Genomic DNA, 19,642 nt, shown 5'->3' on the forward strand with positions numbered 1-19,642 from the left:
GTAGAAACGAGCTCTTATGATGGAATGATGGAGACCTGTGAGCTTTGTGAACCCCACATCGGGCGGGAAAATAAAAAATTCTAATTAAAACCGAGCATTGATTCAGATAGCTCAGTGTGAGGAGGTGGTAAAACCACCCACGATCAATCTATGGAAAAAAAAAGGAGTCAAATTACCTCCGGATTCTTCCTGAGATTTTTTGGGTTCCTCTTGTTTATTTCCACTTCTCTGATAGAGGCAGCAGATCTGCCCTTACCTGGCCTGATCTAACCTGTCCTGCCCTAACCTAACCTGCCCTGATCTAACCTGTCCTGCCCTAACCTGCCCTGATCTAACCTGTCCTGCCCTAACCTGCCCTGATCTAACCTGTCCTGCCCTAACCTGTCCTGCCCTGCCCTAACCTGCCCTGATCTAACCTGTCCTGCCCTAACCTGTCCTGCTCTAACTTGTCCTGCCCTGCCCTAACCTGTCCTGCTCTAACTTGTCCTGCCCTGCCCTAACCTGTCCTGCTCTAACTTGTCCTGCCCTACCTGCCCTGCCCTGCCCTAACCTGTCCTGCCCTGTCCTACCCTGGCCTGACCAGCCCCTATAACAAAGCTATCATTATAGTCTTATCTGCACTGGTCCTATTCCACCACAACCAGGGCTAGGGGTCTCTGGCCTCACGGTAGGGTACTAACTAAATTATTTCTATCTGGAACCAGTCCTGTTATTGCTGGGGTACCATCGTCCATAGAAAATGTCATCTTAATGGACAGGGTACAGAGAACGCCAGAAAGTGGTATCTGATTCTGCCCTCCAAATTTAGCTCCCATCTCCATATATCCCCCATCATAGTGAGTGTAGGACTACAACGCTGCTCCTCATGTCCTAACTTGTCCCCCTCTGTGCCCTGAATATTGCTGCCTTGCTTGTGACCTACTCTTTCTCTGCCCCCAGGTTACCACCGAGCCTCGCCGGTTTTGGGGGTGCCCTTCAGCTGTGACTTTGAACATGACAACTGCGGCTGGAAAGACATCAGTACGTCCAACTTCCGATGGGTGAGAGATCACCGGAGTTCTCCCGTATGGCAGTCCCAACCCCGCTCCGATCACACCCTGAGGAACAAATGGGGTAATTCTGCCATTTAGCCTAGATGCTGGCTATAATATGATTTGTATCGTTTGTGTAACTGTGAGTTATCATTAGTATGTTCTGTGTGTACCAATCAGATTCCAGGTATTATCTTCTAGAAGGTGCTAGATAAATGAGAAGTAGAATCTGATTGGTTGCTATGGGCAACATCACTTCTTAATTAGAACTCCCATCTTAGTAAATTTACCCCTATGTATCAGTTTGCAACATTTTAAAACACTCTTGTGGGTAGATGTACTAAGCCTTGGAAAGAGATAAAGTGAATGGAGATAAAGTACCAACCAATCAGCTCCTAACTGTCACTTTACAGGCTGTGTTTGAAAAATGGCAGTTAGGAGCTGATTGGTTGGTACTTTATCTCCATCCACTTTATCTCTCGCCAGGGCTTAGTACATCTCTTTGTTATCTAATCAGTGAAGATAGACTATCTAATATCATACTTCTCGATAGCAGGTTGAGGTGTGAAAACAAGAGGTGAATGGGTTTTGATGACGCATTTTACATCAAGTGATTGGAACATTCCCGCCATCAAAATCCACCCATCTCGGTACACACCAGTTGGCAGAAACGTAGTGACCAAATCACAGCATTGTGCCCCCACCACTAGGAGCATATTGTGGTGGGTGGGGCAAGAGAATATTCTTGTTGCCATGTTTCCACCCACAATGCATCGGGGAAGCACTCCTTTGGGAGAATGACCTGCTATTTGAGAAATCCGGGAACTCTCCCTCTAATTTTGTGAGGCTCATGGACATTACTGGGAAAGTCGGCAACACATGACTATTAATCATAAAGCTGAGTACACACGTAAAGATTTTCTGTCCAACCATCCAACTAGTTGATTGGTTGGAACGAAAATCTGGTAACGTATGGGAGTAAATGATGATCAGCAATTTGCTCCTAAATGCCAGAAAACAGATGAAAATGGTCGGTCAGACAAGTTTGTTAAATGTTTGATCTAAACAATTTGTTCAAAGAACAACAGTTTTTGTCCATTTTCCGGCGTTTGGGAGCAAATAGCTGATTGTCATTTACTTTCATACCTTACCAGATTTTCATTCCAACCAATCAACTAGTTGGATGGTTGGACAGATAATCTTTACGTGTGTATGCAGCTTTAGAATGCAGCCTTCCAGCTCATTACCACAAGCCCCTTTGTTTCTCATTCCTCAGAGATGTCACTAGTGCTTAGTTAATTAAACCACATTTTTATGAATATCAGTTCGGCCCAAAACACGGCCTTCTCCACTGTGATTTAGGCAGCAGGCGCAATTCAAATATTTCACCCCCTCAGTGTAGTGTCAGCTATTTACTAACGCATGATCTTGGGAAGTTACCTGCCATTCTGTCCTGTTAGCTACCAAACTATTAGGATCACCCTAATAACACAACGCTAAGCAGTGGAGAGAATACGACCACAGACATTTATTTCATTTTAAAACCTTAATCTGAAGGGAAGCAACCAAGTGCTCCACGGCCACACAGCCAACAAGTTCCAAGTGCCACCAAAATCTATTTCTACATTGTAATATACTTATCCCTTTCCTTTGTTTGTTTTGATGCCTTAATATATTGTCATAGATATGTTTCATTCCTCTTTTCTTTTTACAACAACAAATATAGCACAGAATATTGCGTTACCTCCCTCCTTACTACTGAGCGGGTGGGACGGGTGGTCTGACTGCCACCTGCTTCTCCTCTGTATCCCCTTTTCCAGCTATGGGCCGTATTCAATTAGAAGCGAAAAGCCACGAAAAAAGTATCGCCGATTGCGTCTTTTCGCCAGGTCGGAACTTATCTCCGTATTCAATTTCAGACGGTTTACGCATACACGAAAAGTCAATACAATGTAATAGGCGAAAAGATTCGCCTCTGAATAGCAGGTGAAAAGAAGTGCAAACTTTTTATTTTGGGGTGCAAAGGTGGGGAAACCTCTCAGAACCCTTGGGTCAACCCCCCAAAGGACAACTGTGTCCAAAAATCCCGGGGAAAAACTTAAGAACACCCCAAAAAATTATTTTCATTTTGAGGGGGGAGAAAAAGCACAAAGTGGGGGAACAAGTATGAAAACTAGCGAAATAGACTTCTTGGGGGTCTGCAACTATGGGTCAGGTGTTTTTGGGATTGCAGGTGCGTTTTTCAAGTTTTTTAAAACCTCACTTTAGAGACTTTAAAATATGCTTGCACCCATTTTCATGTACCCCAAATTTGACAGGAATATTTATTTTCACCAAAATTACTCCTTAATGCCATTCTTCACCACTTGTGCAAAGGCGCTAATAAGAAGCTATTGAAACAACTTAAGTACCCCAGTTTTATTAGGGCTATTCGGGGACATCTATATTGATTCCCAATGTTAGTGCATCTTTCTGGGGGGTTCAGGCTGATTTCCCCAATTCTGACAGCACTTTCCGCCTGTTCTGAATTCGCCACTTGCCGTTTTCGCGTGTTTTGCAATTGAAAAAGCGGTCAATAAATATTCTATTTTGATTTATACTTACATTCCATCTATATTTATTATCTTTCTTTTACTTCAATTGAGATCACATATAGAGGTAGCGCAAACGATTGTTTTTTGCTAGTTGTTTCTACATTACCAACATACACAGAGTTTGTCTAGTCTGCTGCAACCATATATTATATCCTAACAAGAGGATTATTAATGGGTACAGGCGTCAGAACCATTTCTTTTTGTTTTGCAATTGAATACGGCGAATATTGGGGACACGCATGATAAGTTTCCGCGTCCAAAAGACGCGATGTTGGCGAAAAGTCCGGCAGGCAAAACTTTTCCGCGGGTGCAAAACTTTTTGAATACCGCCCTAGGTCGGGACTTCTTAAAGTCCCTCAATATTTCCCCTACTCCCATCCAGAGTAAATCTCCACAACCCTCCTCCTAAACCAGCGTTGGCAATAACAATACAGGTATTACTGGGAAATCTTACCAAAGTCAGTGGTTACCACGGTGATAGCAGTGTTATCACCGGCAGTAACCCTTCCATGCATTGTGTATTCCATATGCACCGGACCCGGCTTTGAGTGACTGATCTGGAAGTCTTACCCCCTATATGCCAGGTCGGTTCCCAGTCTGATAGTCGCTATGTCTCCCACACAGGTTGGCGGATGGTAGCAGAAGGTGACAGTAGGAAATCTGCAGTATCCGCGCGTCTCCAGTCCCCAGTACTGAGGAACGCAGCCGCCACCTGCGAGATCATCATCCATTACTACATGTTTACGGCAGGTAAGATTGGTTTCTTATCAGTGAATGAAAGAACCATCAATCCCACAACTTTACGGCAGTCGGCTAGTGGAATGGGATGCAGGTCAAAAAGCTGAAATTTCAGTCACGTAAGTTAGGTTCACCTCACTGGCCCTGAATCCACAAGTACAGGTCTGAAAATCTGTCACTCAACCTTTGCTGGCTCAGAATGAACAGAACCTTCCTGAGTGCACAATGAACACGTTCACGTACGTATAAATATTTCAGGTATATCCTTCAGTTAGGCAATACACAGGCTTTGATCTATATGTACTGTATTAATGCCAAATAGTGGTTTTATGTGCTCTGACTGTAAATCAAATAATGAAAACACAAACCCCACATAGGAGACATATCTTCATATACTGTATGGTCACATAATAAGTGTGTACTGTGGACCTCATTCAGAGCCGCTCGTAAGCGGCCGCTCGTTCGTTCCGAGCGATGTTCGCACATCTGCGCATGCGTATGGGTCGTAAACTCGTAATACGCATGCGCGAACCAGTCAGTGCGGTCAGAAATCGTGTGCTCGCAAAATAGCGAGTGCCTGCTGATTTGAGTGACAGGATGAGGCGTTTGTGGGTGGTAACAGGGGAAGGTGCTTGAAAACGGGGAGTGGAGATCAGAACGCAGGCGTGCCTAACGGTCAAAACGGGCGTTTTAAGGTGTGCTTAATTAACAAAGCAGCGTCATTGACCACGTCACTTGGTTGTCTTATAGCCAGAACTGCTCGCATGATTGCGGTAGGAAAATGCAACCACAAGAATAGCGAGCAGTTCATACGCCTTTCGATGTACTCGATTAATCTAATAAATAGCGGACATGACGTATGATGCGAGCGGCCAGGGGGCGTTTTTTTCAATATAACGACCGCATGTTTTGTTCGCTCGTTCAGACATAGAGGCGTCAACAGACCGCAAAGAGCGAATGGTCAATTTAAATAGCCAGCCCCCTTTTCTGAACGAGTGGAAGGAGCAGACATCTTAAAGCAGGGATTGGGAACCTCAGGCCCGGGGGCCGTATAAAGCCCCCGGAATCATTTGGTCTGGCCCCCTGAGCTTTTTTCAGCTAGCCTCATCTGGCTAGCAGGGTGCCTAGATTTGCACCCAGCAGCCAGAATCTATGCAGCAGTGCCACCTCGAGCGTCCTTATGATGCTACAGACGGTCACACCGCTGCCCTTACAGCTCCCCGAAGCATCCTCAGGATGCTCCGGGCATTGCTGTAATCACCGGCGATTATGGTCCTGCCCCCAAGTGACTTCACATTGAGGGGGCATGGCCTGCACCGGGCCCACAAATTATATATATTAAAATGGCCCTCGGACGAAAAAAGGTTCCCCACCCCTGTCTTAAAGGGTAATCCCACCATCAAAATGTATTGACATGTACTGTACATGCCCTCCTCCTGCGACTTTTACTAAATTGATTGTTCGATCCGTCTGGCTTCCTTCTTTGGCATTCAGCCATGCCTTTCTGTCATCAGGCATAGTTGCTCAGTTTCATTACCCTTGGATATGTCATAGATCTGCTATGATTTATGCAATAGACAATGCTGTATCCCAGAGCAATGTAAATAAACGTTTTGTCAGATATAGCTAAATGTATCAAAGGAAGTGATAAAGAAATTCCATGTATTTATGTCATCAGGCAGCATTGGTTAGTTTAAGTACCCTTGGATATGTCATAGATCTGCTATGATTTATGCAATGGACAATGCTGTATCCCAGAGCAATGTAAATAAATGTTTTGTCAGATATAGCTAAATGTATAAAAGGAAGTGATAAAGAAAACGCCATGTATTTATGTCATCAGGCAGAGTTGGTTAGTTTCATTACCCTTGGATATGTCATAGATCTGCTATGATTTATGCAATGGTCAATGCTGTATCCCAGTACAAAGTAAATAAAAGTTTAGTCACACATAGTTAAAAGTATAAAAGGAAGTGATAAAGAAAATGCCATGTATTTAGTACAAGTTGCAGAGGGCACATGCAATTCAGTAGGCAAAAGTAATCTGAGGGTGACAAACATATTTTCCTATCCATGTGTGAGGCTTCTCTGATTCGCTGTGATCTGGGGCACCGGGAAACGCTCCTTATCTTTCCCTCAGACTCTCCTACTGTGAAAGGGAACCTCACCGTGCAGCTGACAGACATCAATCAGACGTACAGCTTGTGGGAGAGCAACCAGCGCAGTGTGTTATCATGGAGACGAGCAGCCATATTCACCGGCAGGATCACCGGGGAATTCCAGGTGCGACTTACACCCATATTTACCCCATGAACCCCCTCCCCTGGTACCTGCTATGCCCACTGATGTCTGTGTGCCCTGTAGGTGATTGTGACGGCCTCACATGAAGCTCTTAGCTTGGGAAACATCGCTGTGGATGACTTGGAGTTCCACCACTGTGCTCTTTCAGGTACCATGCTAACCCTTCAGTGACATTAGGGACACTATGGGGTGATTACTGTGCCACTGTTTTGTCAGCTCCTGCCTAGTACTCCATATTTGTTCACTATAAGCCACTATATGCCAATAACCCTGAATTTCCAGGTCAGTAGTTTGTACAATAACACTTTATTTTACAGTACAGCACATTGTACAGTAACTTTGTATTTCCAGGTCCACACTTTGTACAGTATCTCTGTACTTCCAGGTCAGCACTTTGTACAGTAACTCTGTATTTCCAGACCACACTTTGTACAGTAACTCTGTATTTTCTAGTACAGCACTTTGTACAGTAACTCTGTATTTCCAGACCACACTTTGTACAGTAACTCTGTATATTCTAGTACAGCACTTTGTACAGTAACTCTGTTTTTCCAGGTCCACACTTTGTACAGTAACTCTGTATTGTCTAGTACAGCACTTTGTACAGTAACTCTGAATTTCCAGGTTCACACTTTATACAGTAACTCTGTATTGTCTAGTACAGCACTTTAGGTCTCATTCAGACCCGCTCGCAAGTGCTGAGCGCTCGCAAGCGGGTAGATGTTGAGGCCCTGCGCACGCGCAGCACTCACACTGCTCCGGGGCTCACTACACAAGGGGCGGCTGTCGATGATGATCGACAGCTTGCCCCGTTTTGTAGGCGGGGTGAGGGGGTGGCAGGCCAAACGAAGGCGTTCCCGAAGGAACGCCTGCCGTTTGGGGGCGACCCCACTGACATCACTCGTGATGTCAGTGGTGAGCTTCCGGCTCTATTAGAGCCGAAAGCTCACTGGGGCTTGCGGTAGACGAGACCCTACCACAAGGGTCTCGTTGCAAGCCCCAATGGTCTCGACCAACGTGGCCATCAACCTGGCCGCTCGCTAAAGCTGTGGGTGGTCACCCACAGCTTAGCAAGCGGCCAGGAGGCTGGCTTTTTACAGAGAAGCGGCCGTCCTCATTCACAGCGAGCGGCTCTGAATGAGGCCCTTTGTCCGGTAACTCTGTATTTCCAGGTCAGCACTTTATACAGTAACTCTCTATTTCCAGGTCAGCACTTTATACAGTAACTCTCTATTTCCAGGTCAGCACTTTATACAGTAACTCTCTATTTCCAGGTCAGCACTTTCAACAGTAACTCTGTATTTCCAGGTCAGCACTTTTCCAATAATTGTGTATTTCCAGGTCCACAGACAGAGTGTGCAGCTGGACAGTACCGCTGTGATTGTGGCAGCTGCGTGGATGAAAGTGTTCGCTGTGACAGCACTGATGATTGTGGCGATAATTCTGATGAGCGCAGTTGTGGTGAGTACAGTATATTGGGGTCTATTCACTAAGCCTTGGGGAGAGATAAAGTGGAGAGAGATTACGTACCAATCAGCTCCTAACTGTCACTGTACAGGCTGTGTTTGATAAATGACAGTTAGGAGCTGATTGGTTGGCAGTTTATCTCCATCCATTTTATCTCTCTCCAAGGCTTCGTGAATAGATCCCATTGTTACTTTATTATAGAACTCCCTCCTAGATTTCTCAGATTGCTATCAGACATATTTCACTCATCAGCTTCCCTTGTGGTTAATGTAGGTGTGATATACAGTCCACACATTATAATAAGTGATAATAGAGATTCTGAGCTGTCAGTCATCTCATTAAATAGATGGGTCAATGAAACTAATCCAACATTTTTAATGATAAGTATGACAGACACCTCCATGGGTAATTATCAGAGTACCTCGATTATTTATAGATATGGAATAGTTGTGATTTATAAGCCTATTAGCAGAATTTGTGGCCATATAAAGGCACGAGGCTGCAGATGTGAAAATATCTGTATGAAATAGTGGCGGAATTAGCGGCGGTGCAGCCTGTGGCTTGCGCTGTGGTGCAGGGGCCCATAGCAGCTGCACCCGCCGCCAGTGTCCTCCGGGACCCACAGTATTTAAGTGCAGTGCAGACCGCAGTGAGAGCGGTCCGCACTACACAGTAACAAACACAACGCCGCCAGCGGCGGCAGTGTGTTTGTTATAGCAGCCAATGAGAGTCAGACAGACTCTCATTGGCTGCTGAGTCCACGGAGGGAGCCGGCTGGAGCTCACTTATGAGCTCCACCTTCCGCCTCCCCCCCGCAGCGGGTGATAGGAGAGACATCATGACATCTCTCCCATAGTGCAGAGCGGGCCAGGAGGAGCGGACTGCGGAGGTCGCGGCAGGAGCGAGGATACAGGTAAGTTGTGTTTTTTTTTTGTGTGTGTATGTGTGTTTAAGGGGCACGGGCGCTGATACTGCATAGGGGGGCGCTACTGGGGGCACTACATAGGGGGGGTGGCCACTATTAGGGGCATTGTGTGGGGGGACCACTACTGGGGGCACTGTATAGAGGGGGTGGGCGCTACAGGGACACTGTATAGGGGGGAGTACTACTGGAGCCAATGCATGGGGGGGGCTACTACTGGGGGCAATGCATAAGGGGACTACTACCGGGGGCACTGCATAGGGGGGACCACTTCTGGGGGCACTGTATAAGGGGCACTACTGGGAGCACTGCATAGGGAGACCACTACTGGGGGCACTGTATATGGGGCACTGCATAGGGATACCACTACTGGGGGCACTGCATAGGGGGCCCAGAGCATATTCTTGCACCGGGGCCCACCACTCTCTAGTTCCGCCACTGGTTTCAAGGTATAGTTCTACTGCAGTATATGGTATGCACAGACAGTGGGGGCTGGCGCGGAGGTGAAGCTAAGTCAGTGTATTGGATGTATCCTGTGCGTTATCACATTGCGTATCCTCCGGATCCCAGTCTGCGCAACTAACGTGCTGCTGAGTCGCATCTGCACTAGTGGCTGAAGGTGTGTAACTGGGCTGTAATGGGGGGCTCTCACATAGACTGAGGGGCATGATTCAGCAAAGATCGCAAGTAAGAATTCGCTCGCAGTTGGCCGATGTTGCGTCTCTGCGCATGCATGTACGTCTCAATGCATGTGCCAGTCATTGCGATCAAGTTAGGGATCGCACGGCATACGCAATTAGCACAGAGAGACCTCCGATGTTGATAGACAGGAACAGCCGTTTGTGGGTGGTGACAGAGGGGTGGTCAGGCGAACGCAGGCATGCCTGTGCGTCTGAACGGCGTTACAGGGACGTCCATAATTAAGCCTGTACGGCGGCATATGCAGTTGTACGTCTACATGTACACAGGAAGCTGCCACAATCCTGCGGCAGGTCAGGGCTACCACAGTTGTGCGTATGGGGTCGATGGTCCCCGATGTTACCGTTAGCCTGCGTACTGATCATGCATAGAGTAAAGGGAGGTGGGCTGGCTTTATGTAGTGCTTGGCGTCTGCATGTTGTGTTACGATTGCCGTGCGTATGCATTCATTAGCATATTCTCGCAGCGGCCAGGTACGTGCAATCTATTCTTTGCGATACTTGTTGAATCAGGCCCTGAGTTCAGAGAGAGCACGCCAAAGGAACTGCAGGCGGTGCAGAGTTACATATACGTAAATACCCCCCGTTTTCACATGCATCTATTGCGTCGAGATTTGGTGATGATGAGGATGACAGCAAAGCGGTACGGATAGGGCCGGTCTGACCATAGAATATATATAACGCTGCATACGGGCGCATTTATCCATTTATTGCTAACCCTAACCACAGCCTAACCATAATCTCAGCCTAACTCTAACCTCAGCCTAACCGCAACCACAGTCTAACCCTAACCTCAGCCTAATCCTAACCTCAGCCTAACTCTAACCTCAGCCTAACCTTAACCACAGCCTAACCTTAACCACAGCCTAACCACAGCCTAACCCTAAACCTATCCCTAACCACAGCCTAGCCCTAAACCTATCCCTAACCACAGCATACCCCTAAACCTGCCCATAACCGCAGTCTAACCCTAAACGTAACAACAGCCTAACCCTACCTATTCTTAACAGCTGCCTAATCCTAAACCTATCCTTAGAAACAGCCTAACCCTACCCCTATCCCTAACAGCAGCCTAACCCTAACCACAACCTAACCATAACCACAGCTTACCCCTAACCACAGTCTAACCCTAAACCTATCCCTAACCACAGCATAGGGAAACCTGTCCATAACCACAGCCTAACCCTAAACTTAACAACAGCCTAACTCTACCTATCCTTAACAGCTGCTTAATCCTACCCCTACCCCTACCCCTAACAGCAGCCTAACCCTAACCACAGTCTAGCCCTAACCACAGTCTAGCCCTAACCACAGTCTAACCCTAAACCTAACCACAGCCTAACCCTAAACCTATCCCTAACCACAGCCTAACCCTAAACCTGTACCTATCCGCAGCCTAACCCTATCCCTAACCACAGCCTAACCCTAAACTTAACAGCAGCCTAAGCCTAACCAGCCCTAACAGCAGCTTAACCCTACACTATCCCTATCCGCAGCCTAATGCTAAACCTATCCCTAACCGCAGTCTAACCCTAATCCGGCAAGTTCAACATTGTGACTGTCGATGTGTTAACTTTCGACATAACGTCCATGTTGACATTCTGAATGTCGACCTAATGACTACATACCGTCTGTCTATATACTACATGTTATTCTCGTTTCAGAGGCATTCCATTCCTGCAGCTTTGCACAGGACTCCTGTGGCTGGACATCTACATGGGAAAGGGTTAATGCATCTGACTCCAAGCCTGGCAGAGATCACACGGCAAACAGTCCATCAGGTGATATCACACGGACACACACACGTGTAACTCCTGACATGTTGGTTGATTATTCTTGGGTCCCGGTATTGCTATGACTATCCATAGCACTAAGTTGCAGCAAAACGCACAACTAGCTGAACTTCGGCATCGCGTGCGGCCCAGAATCACGCCCAATGTTCTCTTTTACACCCACCTTTATACAATATGGGGGGGGGTGTGTGTGCAGGTCTTGCTTTCCTGCCTGCAAAGTGGGTGACCCGTGAGATTGAGGAGAGCGACCCAAACCTGCCCGGCTGACTGTGGGCCTGATTCACTGTGGATCGCCATACTGCGCACGCACGCAGTTCTACTGTGATAGCAAGCCAAACCACCGCGATCGCAATGCAAACTCAGCACCACATAAGGACGCCCGCTCTACCATACGCACATCCGTAATACTTAGCAGAATAGTGAAACTATCGGTATAATCGAGTATCATCGCAGCCTCACGCACTCTTGCACAAGCCCTGACCTTACTCAGAAATTGTACGCTGTAAAACCTCAGCAGGGGCGTAACTATAATGGGTTCAGGGTGTGCGGGGAACACGGGCCCCTGGGTCCAGGGGGGCCCCGCACCGCACACCCTGCACCCATGATATTACTTACCTCTCCGAAGTCCCACGTCGGCGCGGGGGTCCGGCGCTGTAAAACGACTGGAAAATGGCCGCGGCTGCCATTTTCCCATCGTTTGCGCATGCGCAGTATAGGGAAAATGGCCACCGTGGCCATTTTCCCAGTGACCTGTGCATACATTATAGACTCTGGGCACACTCTAGTGCCCAGAGTCTATAACTCCGGCGCTGGCCCGCAGACTGCACACGGGCCCCCTCCTCTCTAGAAACGCCCCTGGACCTCAGGCTGCGTAGGATGTCGCAGTGGATAATTTATGCCCACCCATGCAACGGCGTTGAAAAGCCTGCGTTCGCACGACCACCCCCCCGTCACCACCCAAAACGGCATTTCCTGTAAATCACTCTGCGATGAGTCTGAATAGCCTCTGCGATCGCAGTAGCCAGCTCATGCACTGCGATGCATAAGCATGCACAGAACGCAATGATCGGCCGATTGCGTGCGTATTAGCAGCTTTGATCCATGCTGAATCAGGCCCTCTGTCTTTTATTTATTTTATTTTTTTTTTATACATTTCAGGTTATTTTTTGAGAGCTAATCCGAAAAGTAACACAAGCAGCCTGACCAGCCTCCCGATGCAGAAAAACGACTCCCAGCTTTGCTACGTGAGTTATATATTCACAGATATTACACCACCAGTGCAACGCTAGACATATTAGGGGTATATTTACTAAAATGAGAGTTTTTAGAAGTGGAGATGTTGCCCATAGCAACCAATCAGATTCTCCTTAACATTTAACTAGCACCTTCTAGAAGATAATAGCTAGAATCTGATTGGTTGCTATGGGCAACATATCCACTTCTAAAAACTTTCTCTTTAGTAAATTTACCCCATTACTTAAATCAGATATACTACTGTACTGGGTGATAAGAAGTTTCACATAGTATTGAAAACTTTCCCGATGTTTTTTTGGGTGAAAAGAAAAAGCAAATTAGCGTAGTTTCTAACCAATCTACTTGTGAGCAGGAGATTTCAGTCAACTTGTGTCAATTTAGTTTGGGAGGATATTAGTCTGAGCTTTCAGAACCGTCTCCCTTTTCTGGAATAGATCTAAATAACAATTAAGGTCCAGAACGCATCATTTTTTAAATTATTATTATTATTATTATTATCATCATTTTTATTATTATTATTATTATTATTATTTTTATTATTATCATTTTTATTATTATTATTATTAATATTATTATTATTATTATTATTATCATTTTTATTATTAATATTATTATTATTATCATTTTTATTATTATTATTATCATTTTTATTATTAATATTATTATTATTTTAACCTTTACCTGAGGCTGCTGCTGTATAAACAGGCTAATACCTGGTAAAATTTTTCACTGATAACTTTATGACCCAATTTCTCTCCTAATGGAACTTATTTTGTGCCTCATGCTGAAGATGTATAATGCAATTGCAGACATAAAAAGAGAGGGCATTGATATCATTACTGATACTTCTACGTCTATGGGACAGATGTACTAAGCTCTGGAGAGTGATAAATTGGAGAGTGACAAACTACCAACCAATCAGCTCCTAACTGTCATTTTTCAAACACAGGGCCTGATTCAGACCTGCTCGCGAGCGCATAGCGCTCGCAAGCGGGTCGATGGTCGGGCAGTGCGCACGCGCGAGCCCAGGAGCGAGAGAGAACTTCACTCGCTCAGGGCTCGCAGCAAAACAGGGCGGCTGTCGATGTTGATCGACAGCTCGCCCCGTTTTGTAGGCGGGTCTGGGGGTGGCTGCACAAAAGGAGGCGCATCCCGAAGGAACACCTGCCGTTTGTGGGCGTCCCTACTGACATCACACGTGATGTCATTAGTGAACTTCCTGCTCTATTAGAGCAGGAACTTCACTGGGGCTTGCGGTGGACGAGACCCTACCACAAGGGTCTCGTCGCAAGCCCGAGGGTCACGATAATCGCGACCACTGCCAGGCCACCCGCACAAGCTGTGGGTGGTCACCCACAGCTATGCGAGCCACCTGGAGGCGGATTTTTTTTTTTTTTTAATTCCGTCCCTAATTCAGAGCGAGCGCTCGCAAATAGCGAGCACCTCTGAATCAGGCCCACAGCCTGTAACATGTCAGTTAGGAGCTGAGTGGCTGGTAGTTTATAACTCTCTAATTTATCACTTTCCACAGATTAGTACATCTCCCCCTATGAGTCCAGTCTTTCTATCCCGAATTTAGTTTCGTTACTGACCGAGCTTTGTCGAGAAGCAATCCCGCGCCTACTGTAGCGTATACCGGCACCATCCATTCATTCATTCATTCATGTGTCTCGTCCGACAGCTGGTGTTCTATTACCTCCTGGATGGCTCCGGCTCCGTCTCACTGGTTGTCAAGCTCCGCTCCACGACAAATAATACAGAGCAAATACTGTTAGAGAGAAAAGGACAGAGGGGCCCCGTGTGGCTCCGGGAGAAGCTCCATTTCCCGTATTCCGGTGACTTCCATGTAAGACCATATTTATCGCTATGTGCGCCTGATTCAGAGATTTACCTCAATTCGATATTTACGCACATCTCCGATCATTTTTGAACTGCACATATGCAGATCGGGTCCTGCGACGTTGGCCGCAGTGCTCCAAAAGCCGCAGGGCGATTGCCGTGCTACTGGCGTTTGGGGGCGGCGTTCCAGAAATCGGGGGCATGACAGCCCCTTGTTCTGGGCGTGCCAAAGTCAGTAGCTTCACCAAGCTCGGCAGTGTGATTTTGCCGGACATCCTGAATAACCTCAAGGTTACCTAGATGACCGATGGTCACGCAGTTGATCCGTGATGCATCTTCGGGTGCAGCAGCAGATCAGAGAAGCCGGCAGTAGGCGTATATTTGAGCACAGCCGCCGCATACAAAGAAGCAGCGCCTGTGGCTCTACTGTACATCTCTGACACAGGCCCCATGTGTGACTGAGGAAATGTTATGACATCTGATTTCCAGCCCTTGTCCCGGCTGAGGGGGGACAGAGTATTATCCACATACTGCTGACATTACTGTAACCATTGCTGAGAAGTGATGGAGCTGTGTGCTGTGCTCTTCTCCTACTCAGATTATCATTGAGGGGAACGCTGAAGGGACACTGGCAACTGTCGCTCTTGACGATGTTATCCTGTCTCCTGGATGTATATTGAAGGGTGAGTTCTCCGCGGGAACTAGGAGGGCGAGGATCCTACAGATGGCTAGAAAACAGACATGTTTGTAGACAGACAGACAAACCGATCATTGTCCCTGTGTTGGATCAAGATTGGAGCCTCACCCCCTAACCATCTCCGGCTTCTGGTGCCCATTATTTATTAAAGTGTATTTGCGTCATAGACTCATATCCCCCGAAAACAACAATTTTTGGGGGGTACCCGCAAATATTAAGTATCCCCAGGATGTATGAAGGAGGCACCGCAAGCAGATGTCTTCCACTGTCCCGTTTCCGACAGCAACAGCAGCACCAGAGCCGTAACTATACTTTTTGGTGCCTTGTGCCAGAAAGAGCATTGGCGCGCCCCCTATTTTTTAAATAGGGAGATAACATACCCGAAAAAGGGCCATGGCCTCATGGGGAAGGGCCAGGGAAGAGATAGGGGAGGCCAGGAGATGCTGGGGATAAAATAAGAGGAAGCTACAAGTGAAAATGATACTAAACAGAAAATTGACAGGCCTGAACAGCGCCCCCTGCCCTGTGGTGCCCTGTGCCATGGCACAGGTCACACTACCCTAGTTACGGCCCTGACAGCACCCATATGTTTCTATGGGGGCTGCTGTGCCCCAGACGATAACGCCATCTTCCCGCTTATATATTGGGAGAGGGAACCCTTCTCCGGCGGGTTCCGGCTAGCACATGCACCGACGTCTCTCAGTGCATGTGCAGTAGTGGCGCTGAGGGGGCAAAGCAGGAAGTAAAATGATCGCAATGCAGCCAGCCCCCAAAAATAAAGCTTTCTTATCGCCTCAGTTCGCAGGAATAACGAATATTTATTTGCCCAGATGTATCATTTGTGAGACTGGCGGGACAGGGTCCCCGATAGAAGAGCGTCCCGGCCACTCAGAAATGATACATCTGGGTGAATAAATATTCTTTATTGCTACGAACTGAGGCGATAAGGAACCTTTATTTTGGGGGGCTGGCTGCAAAAAGGATGATATATATGCCCTATTTCAGAGGACACACTTAAACCTATTTTTGTTCCCTTTGTATTCGTCCAATATAAACACTAAGAGATGACTGTACAAGATATATATAAGTACTGTATATAGTGAAGTAATAAAAAGCATCCATTCACCAGAGTGCTCTTGTTTTTGTCTCTATCCCATAATCGCTTGCGCTGACCCAAAGCCAATCAGTGTTATTCATGTGTGATAATTCTCTGAGGAAACAGTAGGGGAGGGGCCAGTCACATGGGGAGGGGGGTTCTGTCAGACACAATTGCAGGAGTGGGGTGGTGTTATCACAGCTTTGGGCCGGGATGGCTAGGTTGGAGGTCACAAAATGTCTTTGCACTTCATACCTCAGTGATGTCACTAGTACCTAGGCTGCATTTTCTGGTATTTTTGGTTGAAGTGAACCCACAATGTAGCTGCCTCCAGTTGATGTTGGTGTCAGGTCCACCTTAACATTGTTTAATGAGGTCTTATGTGGAGTTGTCATAGGGCAGAGCCCCCACTAGTGGCTCCGGTCTTCAGTGACGTGAAATCTTTCTGCAGGGAGATCTACTGAGAGCGTCAGTTCGAGAATATCAGCACCCACTCCCGTGGGTGCAGTCAGCGTGGCGAGAGAAGTGTGCGCTAATGTACCAGGTGAGAGAAGGTCAATCTTGTCCTTTGTATAATGCATTGCAGGCTGTGAACATAACATGCAGACGCCAGGTAGATTGTAAGCATACTAAGGTTCTTTAAGAGAAATCTCAGGAAGCCCTCCTCCAGGGGTATTAGTCAGTGTGGAATTCCTCCCAGGGGCCCTAAAGTTACATTGGCAAAAGAGACACATTTTCTTGGCTCTGCAGTGTGCACCACAATGGCTGGTTATTAAGGGGAGGTGTGCAGTGAGAGGTGCTGAGGCTATCCAATCAGATACTAATGCTGTCCAAAGGGTGCTGAGGCTATTCAATCAGGTACTGATGCTATCCAAAGTGGTGCTGAGGCTATCCAATCAGGGAATTATGCTATCCAAGGTGGTGCTGAGGCTATCCAATCAGGGAATTATGCTATCCAAGGTGGTGCTGAGGCTATCCAATCAGGGAATGATGCTATCCAAGGTGGTGCTGAGGCTATCCAATTATGGAATGATGCTATCCAAGGTGGTGCTGAGGCTATCCAATCAGGGAATTATGCTATCCAATGTGGTGATGAGGCTATCCAATTATGGAATGATGCAATCCAAGGTGGTGCTGAGGCTATCCAATCAGGGAATGATGCTATCCAAGGTGGTGATGAGGCTATCCAATTATGGAATGATGCTATCTAAGGTGGTGCTGAGGCTATCCAATCAGGGAATGATGATATCCAAGGTGGTGATGAGGCTATCCAATCAGGGAATGATGCTATCCAAGGTGGTGCTGATGCTATCCATTCAGGTGCTATCCAAAGTGGTGCTGAGGCTATCCAGGTAGGTGCTGAGGCTATCCAATCACTTACTGATGCTATCCAAAGTGGTGTGAGGCTATCCAATCAGGGAATGATGCTATCCAAGTGTTACTGAGGCTATCCAGTCAGGTAGTGATGTTATCCAGTCAGGTGCTGAGGCTATCCAATCACGTACTGATGCTATCCAAAGTGGTGCTGAGGCTATCCAATCAGGGAATGATGAATGATGCTATCCAAGGTGGTGCTGAGGCTATCCAATCAGATACTGATGCTATCCACAGTGGTGCTGAGGCTATCCAATCAGGTACTGACGCTATCCACAGTGGTGCTGAGGCTATCCAAACAGATACTGATGCTATGCAAAGTGGTGCTGAGGCTATCCAATCAGGTACTGATGCTATCCATAACCAATCAGGTGCCAAGTCTATCCAATCAGGTGTTCCACCCCATTTGGTCTTTGCCTCTAAAGACAGCAGGGCTGAGAAAATGTTGCAATGAGGTCCCAGGCCAGGCACATCCATTTCATAGCTCCAGGCACACCCATTACATTGCTACTTAGAAAGAAGGGTTTTTCCTAAGTGGACTTTAAGTTTTCTTCAGTAGAGATCTCTCTATTCTATTGTTAACATGTTACTACAGTATTTCCTTTTCTTTTTCTACAGAAAAATTTGACTTTAAGAGGGGTGATGAAGGATGGACTGATGTCAGTATTGGGGGGCTAAGATGGGGGACTCACAAGGAAGGCAACAACGGTAAGGACCTAATAACAAATGTCTACGTGTGCCATCCTACCCTACCCACTACCAATGTTTCCAGATGGCAGCCTGAAAGAAGAATGGGGCCCTTAAGCAGACCCTCAAAGGCTTCTCTGTGGCCTCGCTCTCCTTCAGGACTCTGTGGACTTTGGTATTTTACACAAGTTTTTTTTTAGCAATATTCAGTCCAACCCAGCTCAGTAGAAAAGACAACGCTTATTCAGGAGGAAATCAATTGTTATGGATTTAATTTCATACCAAGGCAATGTAGTTCCTACCAGACTGCATTTTCCTATATCAGATCTCGCCCATCTCCTTATGCTCACATGAGCTGTGGGCTATATATTTATAACTAGCTGAAGTACCCAGCGTTGCTTAGGTTTAAATCTCCAAGTTACTACAGTAAGTTTGGCATCCCAGACCAACCGCCACCTCTCTGTGAAATTTTCATCCAAATCCATTCACTGGAAGGCCCAGAACAGGCTTCCCGGGTCAAAGCTCTTCCCAGCGTACAGCAACGGGAGGTCTGACCGGGACCCTAGCCCCCCTTAAATCCTGGCCAGGATCCAACTGGACCACCTCGCGTTGGTTTCATCCCAATCGGTGCAGGGGTATCCGAATGCATATTTGGACAGACTAACAAACAGACCAATGAAGTACCAAGCGTTGCCCAGGTTTAAATCTCCAAGTTACTACAGTAAGTTAAGGCCCCCATACATCAGCAATTGATTGCAGCAATCGTGCAATCTGCAATCGATTGTGTATAAAAATCTTTCCCTTTTTCAATCGATTGCAGAATTGCCACAATTGATTGAAAAAGGGAAAGATTTTTATACACAATCGATTGCAAATTGCACGATTGCTGCAATCAATTGCTGATGTATGGGGGCCTTTAGGCATCCCAGACCAACCGCCACCTCTCTGTGAAATTTTCATCGAAATCCATCCACTGGAAGGCCCAGAACAGGCTTCTCGGGTCAAAGTTCTTCCCAGCGTACAGCAACGGGAGGTCTGACCGGGACCCTAGCCCCCCTTAAAACCTGGCCAGGATCCAACTGGACCACCTCGCGTTGGTTTCATCCCAATTGGTGTAGGGGTGTCCCAATGCATATTTGGACAGACAAACA

General features: G+C 46.8%; 1 protein-coding gene across 1 annotated transcript in view; it reads left to right on the forward strand.

Annotated features, from left to right (window-relative positions):
* MAMDC4 (MAM domain containing 4) overlaps window positions 1–19,642 on the forward strand; it is a 61,722-nt gene that overhangs the window by 13,392 nt on the left and 28,688 nt on the right. The window contains exons 3-13 of the mRNA XM_088459145.1: window positions 940–1,113; window positions 4,250–4,375; window positions 6,504–6,646; window positions 6,728–6,812; window positions 8,006–8,125; window positions 11,416–11,532; window positions 12,703–12,788; window positions 14,480–14,644; window positions 15,236–15,320; window positions 16,882–16,974; window positions 18,423–18,512. Coding sequence (XP_088315271.1) covers window positions 940–1,113; window positions 4,250–4,375; window positions 6,504–6,646; window positions 6,728–6,812; window positions 8,006–8,125; window positions 11,416–11,532; window positions 12,703–12,788; window positions 14,480–14,644; window positions 15,236–15,320; window positions 16,882–16,974; window positions 18,423–18,512 — 1,284 coding nt within the window. The remainder of the gene's footprint in view (window positions 1–939; window positions 1,114–4,249; window positions 4,376–6,503; window positions 6,647–6,727; window positions 6,813–8,005; window positions 8,126–11,415; window positions 11,533–12,702; window positions 12,789–14,479; window positions 14,645–15,235; window positions 15,321–16,881; window positions 16,975–18,422; window positions 18,513–19,642) is intronic.

Source organism: Taudactylus pleione, unplaced genomic scaffold (assembly GCF_031769625.1).
Source record: "Taudactylus pleione unplaced genomic scaffold, aTauple2 ptg000897l, whole genome shotgun sequence".
In the NCBI taxonomy this organism is placed as follows: domain Eukaryota; kingdom Metazoa; phylum Chordata; class Amphibia; order Anura; family Myobatrachidae; genus Taudactylus; species Taudactylus pleione.